General features: G+C 39.6%; 1 protein-coding gene across 4 annotated transcripts in view; it reads left to right on the top strand.

Moving 5' to 3' along the window:
- r3hdm2 (R3H domain containing 2) overlaps positions 1-15,382 on the top strand; it is a 57,077-nt gene that overhangs the window by 30,725 nt on the left and 10,970 nt on the right. For 2 of the 4 annotated variants that reach the window (XM_073467832.1, XM_073467833.1), the window contains 6 exons: positions 213-321; positions 1,933-2,028; positions 2,585-2,634; positions 6,663-6,898; positions 8,617-8,789; positions 10,567-10,860. In XM_073467832.1, coding sequence (XP_073323933.1) covers positions 213-321; positions 1,933-2,028; positions 2,585-2,634; positions 6,663-6,898; positions 8,617-8,789; positions 10,567-10,860 — 958 coding nt within the window. The remainder of the gene's footprint in view (positions 1-212; positions 322-1,932; positions 2,029-2,584; positions 2,635-6,662; positions 6,899-8,616; positions 8,790-10,566; positions 10,861-15,382) is intronic. The other 2 variants (XM_073467834.1, XM_073467835.1) reach the window with 2 other exon arrangements.

Here is a 15,382-nt window from a genome sequence, read left to right as displayed (position 1 = left end):
CAGCTTAACCGTTATAGTTTTCCAAATTAACTTGTGAAGATTTGATACTTGATATTCACATCCGCTGTAGAACTGTTTTAAATGGTTCAAGTCTCACTTTTTTGTCTTTACTTTGCTTACACTTTTACTGTAATGCAGTCAAATCTTATATTTTTTCTTAGTTTCTTTAATGTATCATAACTCATACCTTTTGTCCTCTACATTCTCTACAGCCCAGAACAACGGTTCTCTGAACACATCAAGGATGAACGTAACATGGACTTCCAGAAGAAATTCATTCTTAAGCGAGATGATGCCAGCATGGACAAAGATGATAATCAAGTAGGCTGCATTGTGTGCACTGATTTTTGTTAACTTTATCATATTCATTCATTGTTACCACTAAATACATTTGAAAATGAGTGTTTAATGGTCCAAACATGTGCCACTTGTTCTCATACTTCCCTCTTCCTCATTCAGGCATCTTTTTGTACTTACAACCATCAGTTGTGCTAGTCATTGAGCAACAAAAACTTTGCTGCAGGCTCGTCTCACGCAATCTTTCTTAATGACCTTAAAACTAACCATTTAAATCAGCATTTTCCAGATAAGTGGTATTATCAGATGAAGGGAGGCTTGGTCTTTTTTGATGGTGAATAAGATGTTAATCAAACACTCATGAATTTCCAGTGGTGAGCCCCCAGACTATCTGGGCATCTGGAAGTAGGAGTAGTAGTGGGCGGAGTGGCTTCAACAAGTACTGCAGCATCATCTTGACCCAGCCATTTGTTGATAATTAAAAAGAATTCTTTTATCATCTCAAATAAAGCTGAAGACGTTAACGGAGAGTCATAATGGATTTGTCAATGGTAACTATGTGTAAAAGCATGCAGGGTTTGAACAGTGATTACTGTACAAGTGGCAGGTGGGTGTAAAACAGTTCATTCTGACAATGATGAAAAATTGGCATGGGAAAGAAAATTGTATAATCTTGGAGTGGTACTAAATATGGAGGAAGCTCAGTCCCCTTCTTCAGGCTGTTTAGGTCCAAACCATTTAATCCTGTCCTGTCCCCCGACCCCAGTGTTACTCGATACTGTGCTGATTGGACTTTTCAGGTCTCTTATAATGGTTTTATACCAGTTTTTCATTTCATGCGTACACCGAGAGTCTACGCGATGATTAATAAGTCATTCATATGCAGTAGACTGCATGTCCCTGGCACTGTCTCTTAAATCGAGACAGAGTTTACAGTTCTTAATTTGCCATGCATCTGACAGCTCCACCACTGCTGCTGATTTCCCTGTGTGTGAGCCGCAAAACAGTTTAGCCTGGAGCAGTACTTTTAAAGTCTCGTCTGCTGTGCTGTCTGACTTACTAATAACACAAGATGCACATTTAGACCTTTGTCAGCTATGAAACACACAACTGCATCGTTTTCTCTCCGTTTCAAAAAGGACACCTTGCTTCTACAGACGTGCAACAGTAGTTCTAAGGTTTTCAAAACCCCATGTTTTCAACCACAGCAACAGTTTGACCATCAGAATAAGAATAATTAAACTTTTTATTTTTTTTCAACTTTGCTTGTTTTGTTGCTGTCTGAAGAACGTTTCTCACACTTCTTCATTCCTTCTAACAATGTTTGTTTTAAGCATTGACACTTTTCTTTGGCGCCTAATGCGTGTACATATTTGTCATATTCCTTTGTAAATGAAACTGAAAGTGTTCTATCACGTTTGTCGTGTTAAACCTTCCCACGCTGATTCCACCCTGTGAAACGCTCATTCTGCACAGTTTCCATTATGTTGTTTTGACGGCAGGCAGCTGCTCTCCCTTCGCATGCTACTGTTGTTATCATGCGACTTGTTGCTACTTATCTTTACAGCAGGTCGCGCTAACTGTGTGTTAGATTTTAAGTATTTTTCCCATTATGATGGTTTTCCCAAATGTTAGATCCGTGTGCCACTGCAGGACGGGCGACGTAGTAAGTCCATTGAAGAGCGAGAGGAAGAGTATCAGCGAGTACGAGACCGGATCTTTGCGCGAGAAGTAAGTATTGGACCTGGACAGGGTAACAGACACTGCGAGGTTAGATCAACATTAAACCCCAATCCATTTCTCTATCATTAGTTGTTATCTCCATTTCATATGACTAGTGAGAAGTCGGTCTTTCTTAATTTGACAAGAGTAAGACCTTGCCGTCTACTGTTTGATAACTGTTGTGAAACTTAGTAATATATATACTTTAAGTCAGTGGATGCCGATGTGTTTTGCTTGCAACCCGTTAATGCAAAGCAATCTCTACTTGCAACCCTCCGTTACAGGGTGGTTTTCAATGAGTTGTGAACAGCTCATGTGACTTGTGACTTTTCCTTTAACCTTCTCATACCTTTTTAGGCCTGAGGGGGTTAATCTATGCAGTATTTAAATTACATAAAATAATTTTAAAAAATTGACCCAGATCTATTTCACAATCCCTTGAGAGGGTCCTGACCCTTTAAGTGACCTAATTATGCTTTCAATTTTATTACTTCTCAAAGGTTTATAAGTAGAAAATGTTGGTCTAAAGTACTCCTGGATGAATGAAGCATTTCATAATGTGTAGGTCTCCTTTTTTTTGCAGTCCTCTCAAAATGGATACATCAATGACAACAGGTAAGATGATGCATCCTGCAGGTGTAAATTTAAAAGACACCATTCTTGCTCCTTTCCCCTTAAAGTCACAGTTTTCTTGTTAGGTTTCAGGTATGAAAGCTAGAGGGTTGTAAACCCGTAAACGTTAATTTTTTAAAATTATATATTGAATCTGACTACTTGTGATAATGTAGCCCCTTCAAAGGTTTTACAGCTGACTGCAAAGGACAAAGAATTTACAGATTTGTATTCCCCATTTCTGTATTCCACTTCCAATTCTTTTATTGCCAGGCAAATGATTAATATTCATTTGCTGGTGTTTCTCTCCTTGGCCAGATTTTCAAGGGTTGTGCTATGCTAGATTGTGAGGGACACACTGTCTCTGAGAAAGATTTATAGGTAGTGGATCAAATGTTTTCTAGAAGTGAGTGAGCTTACACAGTCAACTTCCATCCCTAGGCACCTTGGCCATTGAGGTTGAAAAATTAGGACTATGTATCCTGAGAGAGAAAGAGGAAGCGTGGGCTTTTCAACAGTCAAAGTTTCTGCCTTGTGTGCATTTTCTTTTTTCTTCTCAGGGGTAAAAATTCTACACTGTGCCTACCTCCACCTCCTACCCCTCCTTATCTCACCCTCCCCTGAACCCTCCTCCTGTTCTCCAATCCAGTCCTGTAACCCTAGCATTTTCTCCTAATGTTAACCCCAACAGACTTTCCACTGAGGGCTACTGCTCTAGCTCTCAAAAGAGGAGGCAGATCTTTAGGTATTGGGGTGCTGCTGACTTTGACTTGTGTGTTGCCATGCCCATTTTTTGAAAGTGGTTTGGTGATGATAGTGGTGACTTGTGGTGGTTTTTATATCTTTGCTTGGCGTAGTCGGCTGATTGATGGCTATTCCAGCACTGCACCGTGGGGCTTCCCATGGCCCATGCATGGCTGCTTTGTGGTTTCACTGGGGACTGATTGACCTACTTACCCTTCCACCCATTCACCGTCAACTACATTATTTTATATAAAGTAACTGCATCGCTTCCACAGTAACCTGTTTGTTTTGTGGTTGACTTTGACTTCTTGTAGTTTTTGTTAGCATGTCACCTGTTGCATAGTTAGCACCTACAAATGTAAGTACATACATGCAATGGTGCTGTTGAGCTGGCAGAAAGAAAAAAGGAAACATGAGACTGAATAGAAAAGACAGTGCTATCATGTTTTGCTTCAAGTGCAAAAAGGCTTCAGCTAAGAAATATTTTCGTCTGATTATTTTTAACCTTTCGTTCTATAAAATATTAGACAATAATAAAAAAGATGTTCATTACCTTTTCCCAAAGCCCTAGTTGGCATATTTATATTGCTTTTTTTGGTCCGACCAGCCATCAAAACCCAAAGATATTCAATTCACTATCATAGAGGACTAAGAAAATCGGCAAGTATTCACATTTAAGAAGCTGTAACCTGTGAATGTTGGCCATTTCTCTTTAAGAATGACTTGAAATAATCAATGAATTTCAAAAAGTGCTGTAAAGATACCAACTATGAACCGCAACGTCCCCAGTTAGAATCTAATTATGGGGACCTTTACTGAATATTTCTCTACATCACTTCCACACACAAAAAATAATAAATGATTGCTAAATATTTTTTGTCAATCAACTAATCGTTTCAGCTCTAGAGCACAACAATATATAACAATATTTTCCTTTTCATCATGTAAAAGTAGGTAATATGCTGTGCATTGGGTCTTGTGTGCACCATGTCATATAGAGGCTTTAAAATTAGCTTTTAGATAAAGCCCTCCTTTTTCCACCTTTTCTCTACACTTAAATAATTATCCTGTGTAGTTGAAGGAGTTAGGAGGTCTTAACCTTTACAGAGTATATGCTGTTAAACTAATGCCATAAAACCACAGACTTTACTTAAATGAACCAAAGCAAGAAGCTCTTTTGTGACATCTGTGTGAATTGAGCTGTCTAATAAAGACTGATAGAAGCACAATAGCAACAACAACAGCTTCCCCTGCTTGTGCATATGATTGGGAACGCTGTCGGGTGGAGAGAGTGGAGAGATGAAATATCATGTGATCAGCAGCAGAATCCCTCCTCCTCTTTTTCCTCCTGCTCTCATCTTTGTCTGCAGAGCCAAGCGAACAAGTGTGCGCCTCCCATTACAGAGAATAGCAGAGCACCCACCCTTCCTTTTAAATAGGCTGTGCAGAGAGAGGACTGAAAATAGATCCTCCATTAATTACAGTCTCTCTGAAATATTTATCAGCCACAGCCACCTTCAAACACCACTCACTATCAGTAGGGTTTTACAACCCGTACCACAGCCCTGTTCTCGTCATGGAGATTCCCACAATCAGCCTTACATGTTTTACTCTTGTTCTGTCTGCACAGACATATTCAGTTCATATCCCTCCTCCAGTTCTAACAGGATGAACAAAGCAAGCGTTTATAGCTGGCTTGACTATGTTGGGGTTTTTTTTCCCTTTTACTTTGCTGTCCTTTTTTCCCAAAATATTTTATTGAAACAATATGATGATAGTACAAGTGGAAAACAGCCATTGTATTATGAATGTCCATTTGGTCTCTCTAAATATAACAGTAAAATAATAAAACATCCATTCAGTCACCGTACAAACTCAAATACTTAAATATCATAACACATACTCTGAGTTTACATTTGACGATATTGATTCATACACTAATAAACATGTGCATCATCATTTCCAAAAAGCTCTTCCTGTCCAGACGTAAACACTGAAAACAGCATTTCCGAATATCTTCATCTTGGCCGTAATATTCCAAAAGCTCAGTTTTCAGTGACCTGAAACACTGTTTACATGTTTACAAAAGGCGAAACTGAGAGAAAAAGCTTTGTTTTAAGAAATACCCGTGTAGGTGTGGACAGGGTCTTGATGCCACACCGCTGAGTGTATAGCAAATTTTGTTTCAAATGGAACAATAACATTCTCAATGCTGACATGTCAATGGCAGACCCAACCATTCACTTGTAATGGAAGGGTTTCCCCAGAGTGGTGGTTACGCTTACAGTGTGATCGTTGGTTTTCTCAGCAGCTGCCCTTATCCAGGGTGACAGCATCACAACAACACAATGAGTGTGTATACAGCAATATACAGATTAAAGAACCATAGTGGTGAACCAGTGGTAGCAAGTGGTTATTTTGTAGACAAGTGTGTGTGAGTCTGAGTGTTGATGTACATCTGCTCTTACTGTCTGAGTGTTGATGTACATCTGGTATTAATGTACAGGTGTATGCGTGTCTTGTTTCCATGTCATTTCTTGTCTTTATTACGATGTATTTTACGAGCATGCGTTACCTTTTTATCTGTATCCAAATGTAAAACATGTATGTATGCAAGTGCTCATTCTGTTAAGTTCTTTATGTGAATGTCCAGTCTTTGATAGTTTGTGTGTTGAATTCATGGATGTTTGTCTCATCTTGTGTCACTGTAATATCCTCTCACACCCCAGTGTTGATTGTCAGGAGCATCTTTTCTTCCTGCATGTATGTTTTTGTACGTGGATGGGTTTGTATGTGTGTGTGTGAAAGTGTGTGTGGTCGTATGTTTACAACTGGAAATAATATTGTTTGGTGGTCTGTTGCCTGATTTTTTTGTATTGTGGTTTGACTAAACCAGCCAATATGCATCCATGTTGAATGCCCCATCCTAAAGCCTGTCACACTGTGTCCTCTCTACCTTCTGATGACCTTACTGTCTCTTCTGCTCTCCCCCTGTCATATTTTGTCTTCAACTATCCTTCTGTTTCCGTTTGCACCAACATTCTTCTCTGCTTCAAATTCTCTTATGTGCACACCTTTCCTTGTCTATATACTCCTCGTCCTACCCCATTTTTGTCTGTCTTCTCCTCCAACTTCTTAATCTTCAACTCTGCTCTCTGTACACATCTCTCACTTGTTACTTCCTAACTCTCCTGTCACATCTTCTTTTCTGGGCCTAACCCCATTTTATCCCCTTCATTTCATCTCTTTGTGTCTCTCTTCTTCCTCCCCGTTCTGTCTTCTCTCAGAGGGAACCGTGAGAGCTCCAGCCGAGCGTCAAGCAGTCGTCAAAGCAGCACAGACAGTGACATGAAGTGCCTGGAGCCACGGCCCTGGAGCAGCACCGACTCAGACAGCTCCAACCGCACCCTCCGGCCGCCTGTCACTAAGGCTAGCAGCTTCTCTGGCATCTCCATCCTTACCAGAGGGGATAGCCTTGGCAGCAACAAGGGATCGCAGGGAAGCTGTAAAGGCTCTCGATCTGGTAAGGACTGTGGAGGAAAAAGTAGAGCCGTGTCTTTCTAGTTTATGTCATTAAGCCTAGCATTAGCTAAGTTGTAACACAAGCTTTTATTATTCATTGTAATTATTGCTACTTAAGTAAAGCAAACAGCATAAAGAAATGCGTTGCCCCCAGTCATTTAGGCTAATGTAGATATAATGACAAAAAATTATATATTACCATAATGCCTGAATATGAGACAACACTAATTATAAGACAATCACATACCCACTTGTGTTATTTTTAAAGAATTTAATTAGGATAGCACTAACTTAATGGCTCAGTCCCATTTCCATGTTTTCCCCCTGCCTCTCATTTTTCAGTGCCCCCTTGCCCCGCAGAACAGAGTTACAAGGGGCAGTGGTTGAAATCTCCCCCCTACTAAATGGGAGAACTCTTCAAGACCCTCATATGTCATCAGTAGTCATCGTTACGGTGTTTATGTAAACGGACGCAACTGGGCATTTCCAATATGACGTCTTCAGCTGTGCTGATTTCTCTTGCAATCCTGGTATTATCACAATGCCATTTTCCATGTATGTGATGGAGCTGTAAAGCACGGGCACTATTAATCGAGTCATGAAATATAAAAAGTCATGAAATAAAAAAAGAACACTTCGTGAGTACCTGGCCACTAGCGTTGCTTTATAGGCTATCATTAGGGACCACTGTGTAAGTGTAACAACTTCAATAACAAGAATCTGGACACCCTCTCCATAGGTGTAAACGCACAAAACAGAGGGTTAGGCTTAAGTGGAAGGGGCAAGGGATATATTGGGAATGGACCATAAAATAGTCCTGTTGGGAAAGAGCCCTCCAATATACTGCTGGTCCTGGGGCAGAGGGTCATCATCCTTGAAGCCTTTACTCTCAAAAAATTAAACAATAAAACGTATAGCAAACCACCCTTAGTTTACCTTGTCTATTGGTTATATACTCTCACTCTCTCCTGTCAGGCTATTTGAAGTGCTCAGAATTAAATTTGTGGAGCTGTTATCACTTTCTTTTTGAGCTCCTTATTCTGTGACACTGGTCACTTTTGGCTGAAAGACAGAGATACTTCTTATTTTCACTCATTAGGAATTTATTTCCCGTGTTACATAAACTGTGGAAAACTCCTGCAGGTTAAAGTGCACTAACTAAACACTCTCGCAGACCTGACTAGGGTCGGTATGTGCTTGAACAGAAAAAGTAAGTGCGTGCAATATATTATCCAACAAAAAAGCGTTTATGTTTATACCCGTTTCTGAGAGGCCATACTTAAAGGCAGAGTGAAAAGCCAACCATCATAGAGAGAAGGAGACACAATATTGTTCAAATATGGGGATACAGTGCACAGTCTCTCCTGAAAGTCATCTGTAGCTTTGCACTTTAAAAGTGACAGTTATGCTTGAAAGTCAGAGTTTTTCATATTAAAAGTGACAGAAATTCTTGTGTGAATGTTTCAAATGTCTAGTCCTTGAATGTAATGTGACCTCCACTTTTTCAAATGGAGTATCCTGAGGAAAAAAAATCATCATACATTCAGGCTCTTATGGTGTTGTGATTGCAAGCTCATTTAACAATTTCTGACGGGTAAAATAGGAATAATTTGTAACTATAATTAATCACGATAAATCATTCAAACTAGAGGAAGACACCTCTTACTGGAATGTTAACAGGACTATATGTATCTATCATGTCTTCTTGTGCATCACTAGGCCTGCCCCTAGTCAGTCCTGATGTGTGTCCCCCACCTGCAGCCTCCCAGTCTAGCCGTAGCCTACTTCCCTGCCCGTCACAACAGCCACAGCCACAGCCCCAGGCTCCGCCTCAGACCGCCCTGCTGCCGACCCCACAGCAACATCCCATGGGCAACCACATGATTGCTCAGGTATGTACCTCCACCACCTGCATTCACGTCAACCACGTCAGTAAAAATGTAGGCAAATGTTCGACTTACAGAGGCTCATGCCATTAGAGCATCTTTCTTATTTGCACCATCCTACTGGTAATGGGTTGGTAATTGAATAAATGTTGTGCCTGAGAAGTTACTTTGAGCAACAATATAAAAGTTATTTACAGTCAATAACAACATGTACAATGACAGCCATTTCTCTTCTCGTTGATTACCTTTCATTTTGTTCAGTTTGATTGCTTTTGGATAATATTTAGAAGCTAAATATTTCCATTTCTATCCATCTGTTCATTAACAACTTTTCCTCTGTGTTCTAACCCACATCTTTCCTATATCTTCATTTCTCTTTATACCCTTCTTAACCGTCTGCTTCTGACACCCTCCCTCTCACTGGCTTGCTCCTCTATCTTTCTATACGCTCTGCCTCTTTATTTCCTCCTTCTTTCTGGTGGTGGGTGTAGCCGGTGGCGTCTCTGCAGCCCTCTCAGCCTGTCTCCTACTCCAGCCCTTCCTGCCCCCAGGTTCTCCTGCCAGTTTCTCCTCCCCAGCAGTACACAATGGTACTGGCACCTCTTATAGCTTCATCTCTTTATATTTATTTAGTTAAACTTTGCATTACTGACATCCTCTCACGTCACTTTTAGCAATTGCTGTATTTTGTTCGAAACTCTTGCACTCTTATACCCTGTTCTCATTCATATTAGGTTGATATTTAACCATTTAACAATTCTGCTACTCTGAACCAACACTTTTCTCTTCAGGCTGTACTGTGTACTTGGTGGTATTTAATTTTAATATGTACTCAGGGTTAAGATATAACAAAACTATATATTTGACCTTCTTTAAAAAGAAGTATGAAACAATAAAACTGTAAAAGGTTAAATTTCTTCAATTTTGAAGAAAAATTCAAATAGATTTTTGTGTGATCCTACTTGATATTTCAACAGTTGAACTAAAGTGCTCAGTTTGTTATTATTCACTTAGCAAATAAATCCATCAGGATTCGTACACATTCTTGAAAGTTTGGAAAATGCTCACTTGTAACCCTCATATTTTGAATTTCAACATAATCTGGTGTTTAATATACAAAATCACAATATATAATGATGACAATATACAATGATTGCTATAAAGAGCTCTGTAAACTTTATTTTTTGCGATTGAATTTAACTATTTGGATTTGATGATAATGGCTTTGAGAGTCTAGAAATGTTTCAGTTTGGGTACCTTGACAGTGCTTGAATTGAACACTATCGTATAGATCCAGACTATTCCAGAATCCAGAATATTTTAGGACACATACCAAACCCACTGTCAGATAAGATGACGCCATCTTCTCTGACAGAGATGTCAGCAGCAAACAGGTCTACAGCCCATTTGAGATCATGACCTACATCTTGATACACAGATATTAAAAGCTAGACACATGCAGTCATAGATCATGGCCTCTAGCTTTACATATCTTTAGACGTTTCATAGTGACTTGTTTAAATGCACCTTTCAATGAATGGCCTGATTTAAAATGTGCATTGAATATCAAGTCAATGTGTGGGTTTCTGTTCCTTATTTTTTATTTTTAGTATGACTAAGGGTGCCTGCCAGTTTATGGTTGTCTTGTATGGCTAATAGTACCTGTTTAAGAGAATTGCCATTTAAGAGTTATGTGTAGTTGTTCATTATATCCCACATGCTGAATATACTCTTCACTGTGGTGGCACTAACCCACCAATGACATCGTTCCTATTCCTCCCAGGGAGAAGAGCTGGCGCCTCAATTCAGCCAGATGACGCTGAGTCGGCAGGGCTCCAGTGAGAACCCTGAGCCTCCCCCCATGTATCAGGCTCCTCCCACGGTTCTGTCCCAGCATCCCCCTCCTCAGACCGGCTACATCATGGCTACCACGGGTCAGCCTATGCCGCCTCCGTCTGGCTACCAGCCTGCCACTGGACACCCCCATCCTCCACCTCCACCACCTCCTCCATCCCAGCCCGTCATGCAGGCACCACCCCCTCCACAAGGCTACATGCAGCCCCCTCCACCACAACAGGTACATTGTTCTTCACAGGTTGTGAGTTAAACACATGACACATTAGTTGAAATCCAGTTCTGATATGTTTTTAAGATGTGTATCTCCTAGAAAGTAGAGTAGCACACCTGTGAAGCACTTCATATAATTTTGCGACTCTGGTCTTTTCTTGTGTAGCAACACTCCCATATAGCATACTTTGGCTTTACCATGTGATAGGTGTATTTCTGTAGTATCACTCTAACATTAATTGGCCCCAGGTCAACAGGAACTGCTGTAATACAGTACTTGATTTTGCGACTATGACTTCTGCAGAGAATTCTACGTAGGGACCAGTGGAATACATGAGAGGCAACACAGAAAGTAATGTGTCATTGTTCTGGGGCCGACATACAGGACAATTGAAATTTATTTGAAAGGGACAATTTAATATTCCACATGTGCAGAGGATTTCCTTGTTTAGCAAGACATTATAAATGTTTCATAAGCCTAAGAAATAATTTAGAGCATTAAAAATTCACACAGGTCCTTGTATCCAAGGAAAGAGATGGCACTTTGACTTCCACTACAGTTAAAATGTAAGCAGTTAAAATGATTGGAGGTCAGATTTACTGAGGAGAAATGGCTTGATTTTTAAAAATTTTTTTTATCAATGATGCTTGTAGACTACCTAAAACCTGCTCGGAGTCGATCTGAAGTGCAGTCCTGACTTCTGGACTTAAGCACTTGCTGCAGGATCACCATGTTGGTCGGTGCTGTAGTTGTTAGTACATTGAAGTGTGGAGATGATTATTAAATCACAATACAATATTAATCAATTTAATAGTATATGTGTGGTAGTGTTGTCACGATACTGGAATGTCTAAGTTCTATACAATACCTTTGAAAGTTTAAATATTCAATACCATGTTTTCACAGGGAAAAATTGACACAATATTGAGGCCGTTACATTTTAGATTTGTATTAAAAGATAAGTATAACAAGGCTTGTGTACTGTGGGTTAAGAACAACAGCATTTAAGGTAATTTACTTCTGACCTTATTAGAACAGTGGGAGGAAGTGGGAATATGTGAACACTGCAGTTGTTCGTGTGTCGCTGTTGGAGAGAAGAGAGGGCAGGAAAACACAGCTGGTATCAGTATCAATGTGGAAAATGAGTAATAAAACAGTTTCAAATATTCAATATCGATATTTTTGACAACACTCATATATGTGGTGTAGGACATATGGACACAATTATCATTGCACTGATGATCTACACATTATCTTATATGATGGATTTTAAGTAAAGTATTCAAAATCCCATTGACCGTTCGATCACCGCTTCCTCCTGTCCACATGCCAAAGTGTCCTAGGGCAAGTCAAAGCTCTATATAAATTTAGCCATTTACCAGACCACATTTTTGTTTGTTTTTCTGTTTGTCTTAAAACATTTCTAGAAAGGATCTTTAAAAGGGGTCTGGTCTGACCCTCACCACCAACCACCCAAACCCTCCATTAGTACATTATTTGCTACTTTGCCAGTCCCCACATCCAAAAAGGTTGAACAACCTAGACCTTAGAGCTTTTTCCCCACTGTATTTTGTAAAATACTTGAGTTAGATTTCTAGCAGAGGACTTGAGTGTTGATGATTTTATAAAGGGATCTGTGACATCTGGAAGTGTCTATGGAAGAATTAAAGTAGTTTATTCCATCCATGTTATTTATGTGCAAAATATGTTTAAGTGTTCATTTCTCCTTTAAATTTGAATCAATTTCCAACACACGGACACAATCTCTGTTCGTGTCAGACTGTTCCTGCATCTGATCCCTCAGATGTTTGCCACTGTGGAAGATCGTGTTCCTTACACCTCATATTAATGAGTGTTAATGTAAAGATTTGTTCATGAAAGAGAAGGGTGCACAGTGTGATCATCGATGCAACTTGTTAACATGTAGTTACAGAGGTGAAACTTGATTGCTTTCTTTTATGCAACAGTTGTGTGACAGTTGTCTTGCTGTTGTTAAGTTTATGTAGTGGAAAAAGGCCATGAGAGTCATTTGGATAAAGTGTAGAGAGAAGTTAATCAGACATGAACATCGCAACTAAGCCACAGAACTACATTTTCTGGTTCTGTTTGTGTTATAAAATAAGATTAGAGAGATAAAGAAGTAGGGGTGTCTTGATTTTTGTTGTAGATCGAAATAAGCTTTCAGTTTGGATCATTGGAAGTCAACAGCAGGATCAGTGATTCTCCCAGGATTCTTTTTTCTCCCCACCCACCCCAACACTTCAAAGACTGCACAGCTAGCTTACCGGTAACCTTCTAACTTCTAACACACACTTGTGTGCAAGAAGACGATCAACTGACTGGTTGGTTTTCTATTTCAGAGATCCTTCATTCATTTGTTTGGGAAGAAGGTTTACTGGGGACAGATTAGAGAAGCCAAATTTTGTAACAAACTAAATGTATCTTCTTTTTCTTTGTTTATTGTTGAATCCCAGCTGGGTGGTATTTTTTGTTAATCTCTGGAATCTTTATTTTTGGTGAATATTAACTGGACTTGCCAAACTATAACCTGCAAAAAGTCAGTTGGAGCTGTCAAGCTGTTTTAAAATACGCGTATCTTCTTAAAGAAGAATTAAAAAATGAGAATGAGAATCGGATCGAATTGTGACAATTCAAATCGATAATGGCACAGCAGCACAGTTAAAACAGCGTCACGCTGTTTCCAAGTGAGTAATGGCTTTCCCGATCCAAGGAAGTAATAACTGATTTAATTGACAATGGCTCAGGTGAGCTCTACTCTCATTCAATACATTATTTGTATTTAATACTGTCCAGCTGTGGCACAAAGATGACAAAGATGGAATCCAATGCATCTTTATTCAAATACAGTGTCACATCATACCTCTGTCTCCACTCTTTCTCTCCTCTCTTTCTTTCTACAAATTTAATACGTTTGCCAGAAATAATGATGTAATTTGGTACTAATTACAGGGAAAGTACACATTTCCATGAAAGAGCAGCTTCATTAAACTCTAGAAAATTATTCCTTCATCATTAGTTTATTTAAGGAAACTTTCAAATACCATAAGAGCTATCCAGTGAAGCATAAATGCCATAAAATCACAAATTAAAATGATCCTTCTTTTGTAAACCTTGAGTTCCGTGTGCGTCACCTTCACAGGCTCTGTCTCAGTCAGTCAGCTAGCCTGTCACTTTCTTCCGATTGCAGAGGCGGTGACAATAATGAGTTCTCTCACTCTCTGTCACTCACACTCTTCCTCCCCTCCCTCAGGCTCTTACTTGAATCCATAAAGTAGTTATTATAATTCATTTGAGGAGAGAGAACTAAATTGACCTGGCCATTAAACACCCTGTGGGAGACATTAGGCCATGTAATGTTGCTCTGAGGCTAAGTCTTAAAGCAAGATGGTCTGTTCCGCAGAGTTTTTAATAGGTGATGTAACTAATGTTTTTTTAAATTGGCAATCGAATCGTGCATTATGAAGGGAGTCTGCAGTCGGTAGTATCCGGTTAAAACAGTTTGTCAAGAGTGATGTAAGAGATGAGAGTAGATGTGATTGACAAAAGAGTGTTCACTGCAATCAGATGCACATTATAAGTTTTATAATGTGCTTTACTTAACTTAGAGACCATTAATGCAGATCTACTATTGTCAGCCTTACAAATAGTTTTGCCATGTTGCTGCATTGTTAAAAAAAACAACTGTTTTCTGTCTTTTTAGAGCCTTCATTTCGTGTGCTTTTATTTTGTAAGTTCTGACCTATGGAGACAGTGTCTTTTCATGCCTTTCATCACCCTACACACCGTCTTATGTTATCCTCATTCTTAGATCTCTATACCTGTATAAACAGCATTGGCTTGGAGAGGAAGATGCACTGTGTTGTTCGATGTGTGGGTGGTCGACGGTGTAACAGGAGTGCAAATATTGACACCGCTGCAGCCTCTAGATGGACTGAATGTTGTCATGTATGCAGATGAAGGTGGAGGCAGGAACTATCGATCCTCCTAACATTCAACTTCCTCTCTGTTTGCCCGTTTGAAGTCTCTTTTGGAAATTCTGTATTTATACATTTAGCCCAGTTGTATAAGCTGCGAGCTTCAATGTTTGACACTTGCAGCTCTGGATGTTGCAGTGTTTCTCACAGATTAGGGAAGGGAAGGAAGGAAGCTCAGAATTAAGTCCGGCTTCTGTTTAGGTTAGCAATGGATCTGCAGTTTCCCTCAGCTCTACAAAGCTTTTTAAAAAACCATAGCATAATTTTTTCGGTTTTATGGTTCCACCAATTTTATAAATTAGACTGTCTTTACAGGGCTTGGGAGGTACAACTGTGAATGTGGAAAAAAGTAGCATAAAGGCTTCTGTGGGTCCAGAGGAAGCTGCATGCAATCTTATTAATTCCATCCTGTGATGTCACTCAGTGGCTCATTGCATTGTGGGTAATGTAGGCACCCTCTTGAGGTGGGCGATCTAACAATTTTGGATCATTATCCATCTTGAAGGTGTCCCAGTCTACTTTAATTTCAAATTGGT

This window comes from Pagrus major, chromosome 6 (genome assembly GCF_040436345.1).
Source record: "Pagrus major chromosome 6, Pma_NU_1.0".
Taxonomy (NCBI): Eukaryota; Metazoa; Chordata; class Actinopteri; order Spariformes; family Sparidae; genus Pagrus; species Pagrus major.
This window is presented reverse-complemented; position numbering and strand designations above follow the sequence as displayed.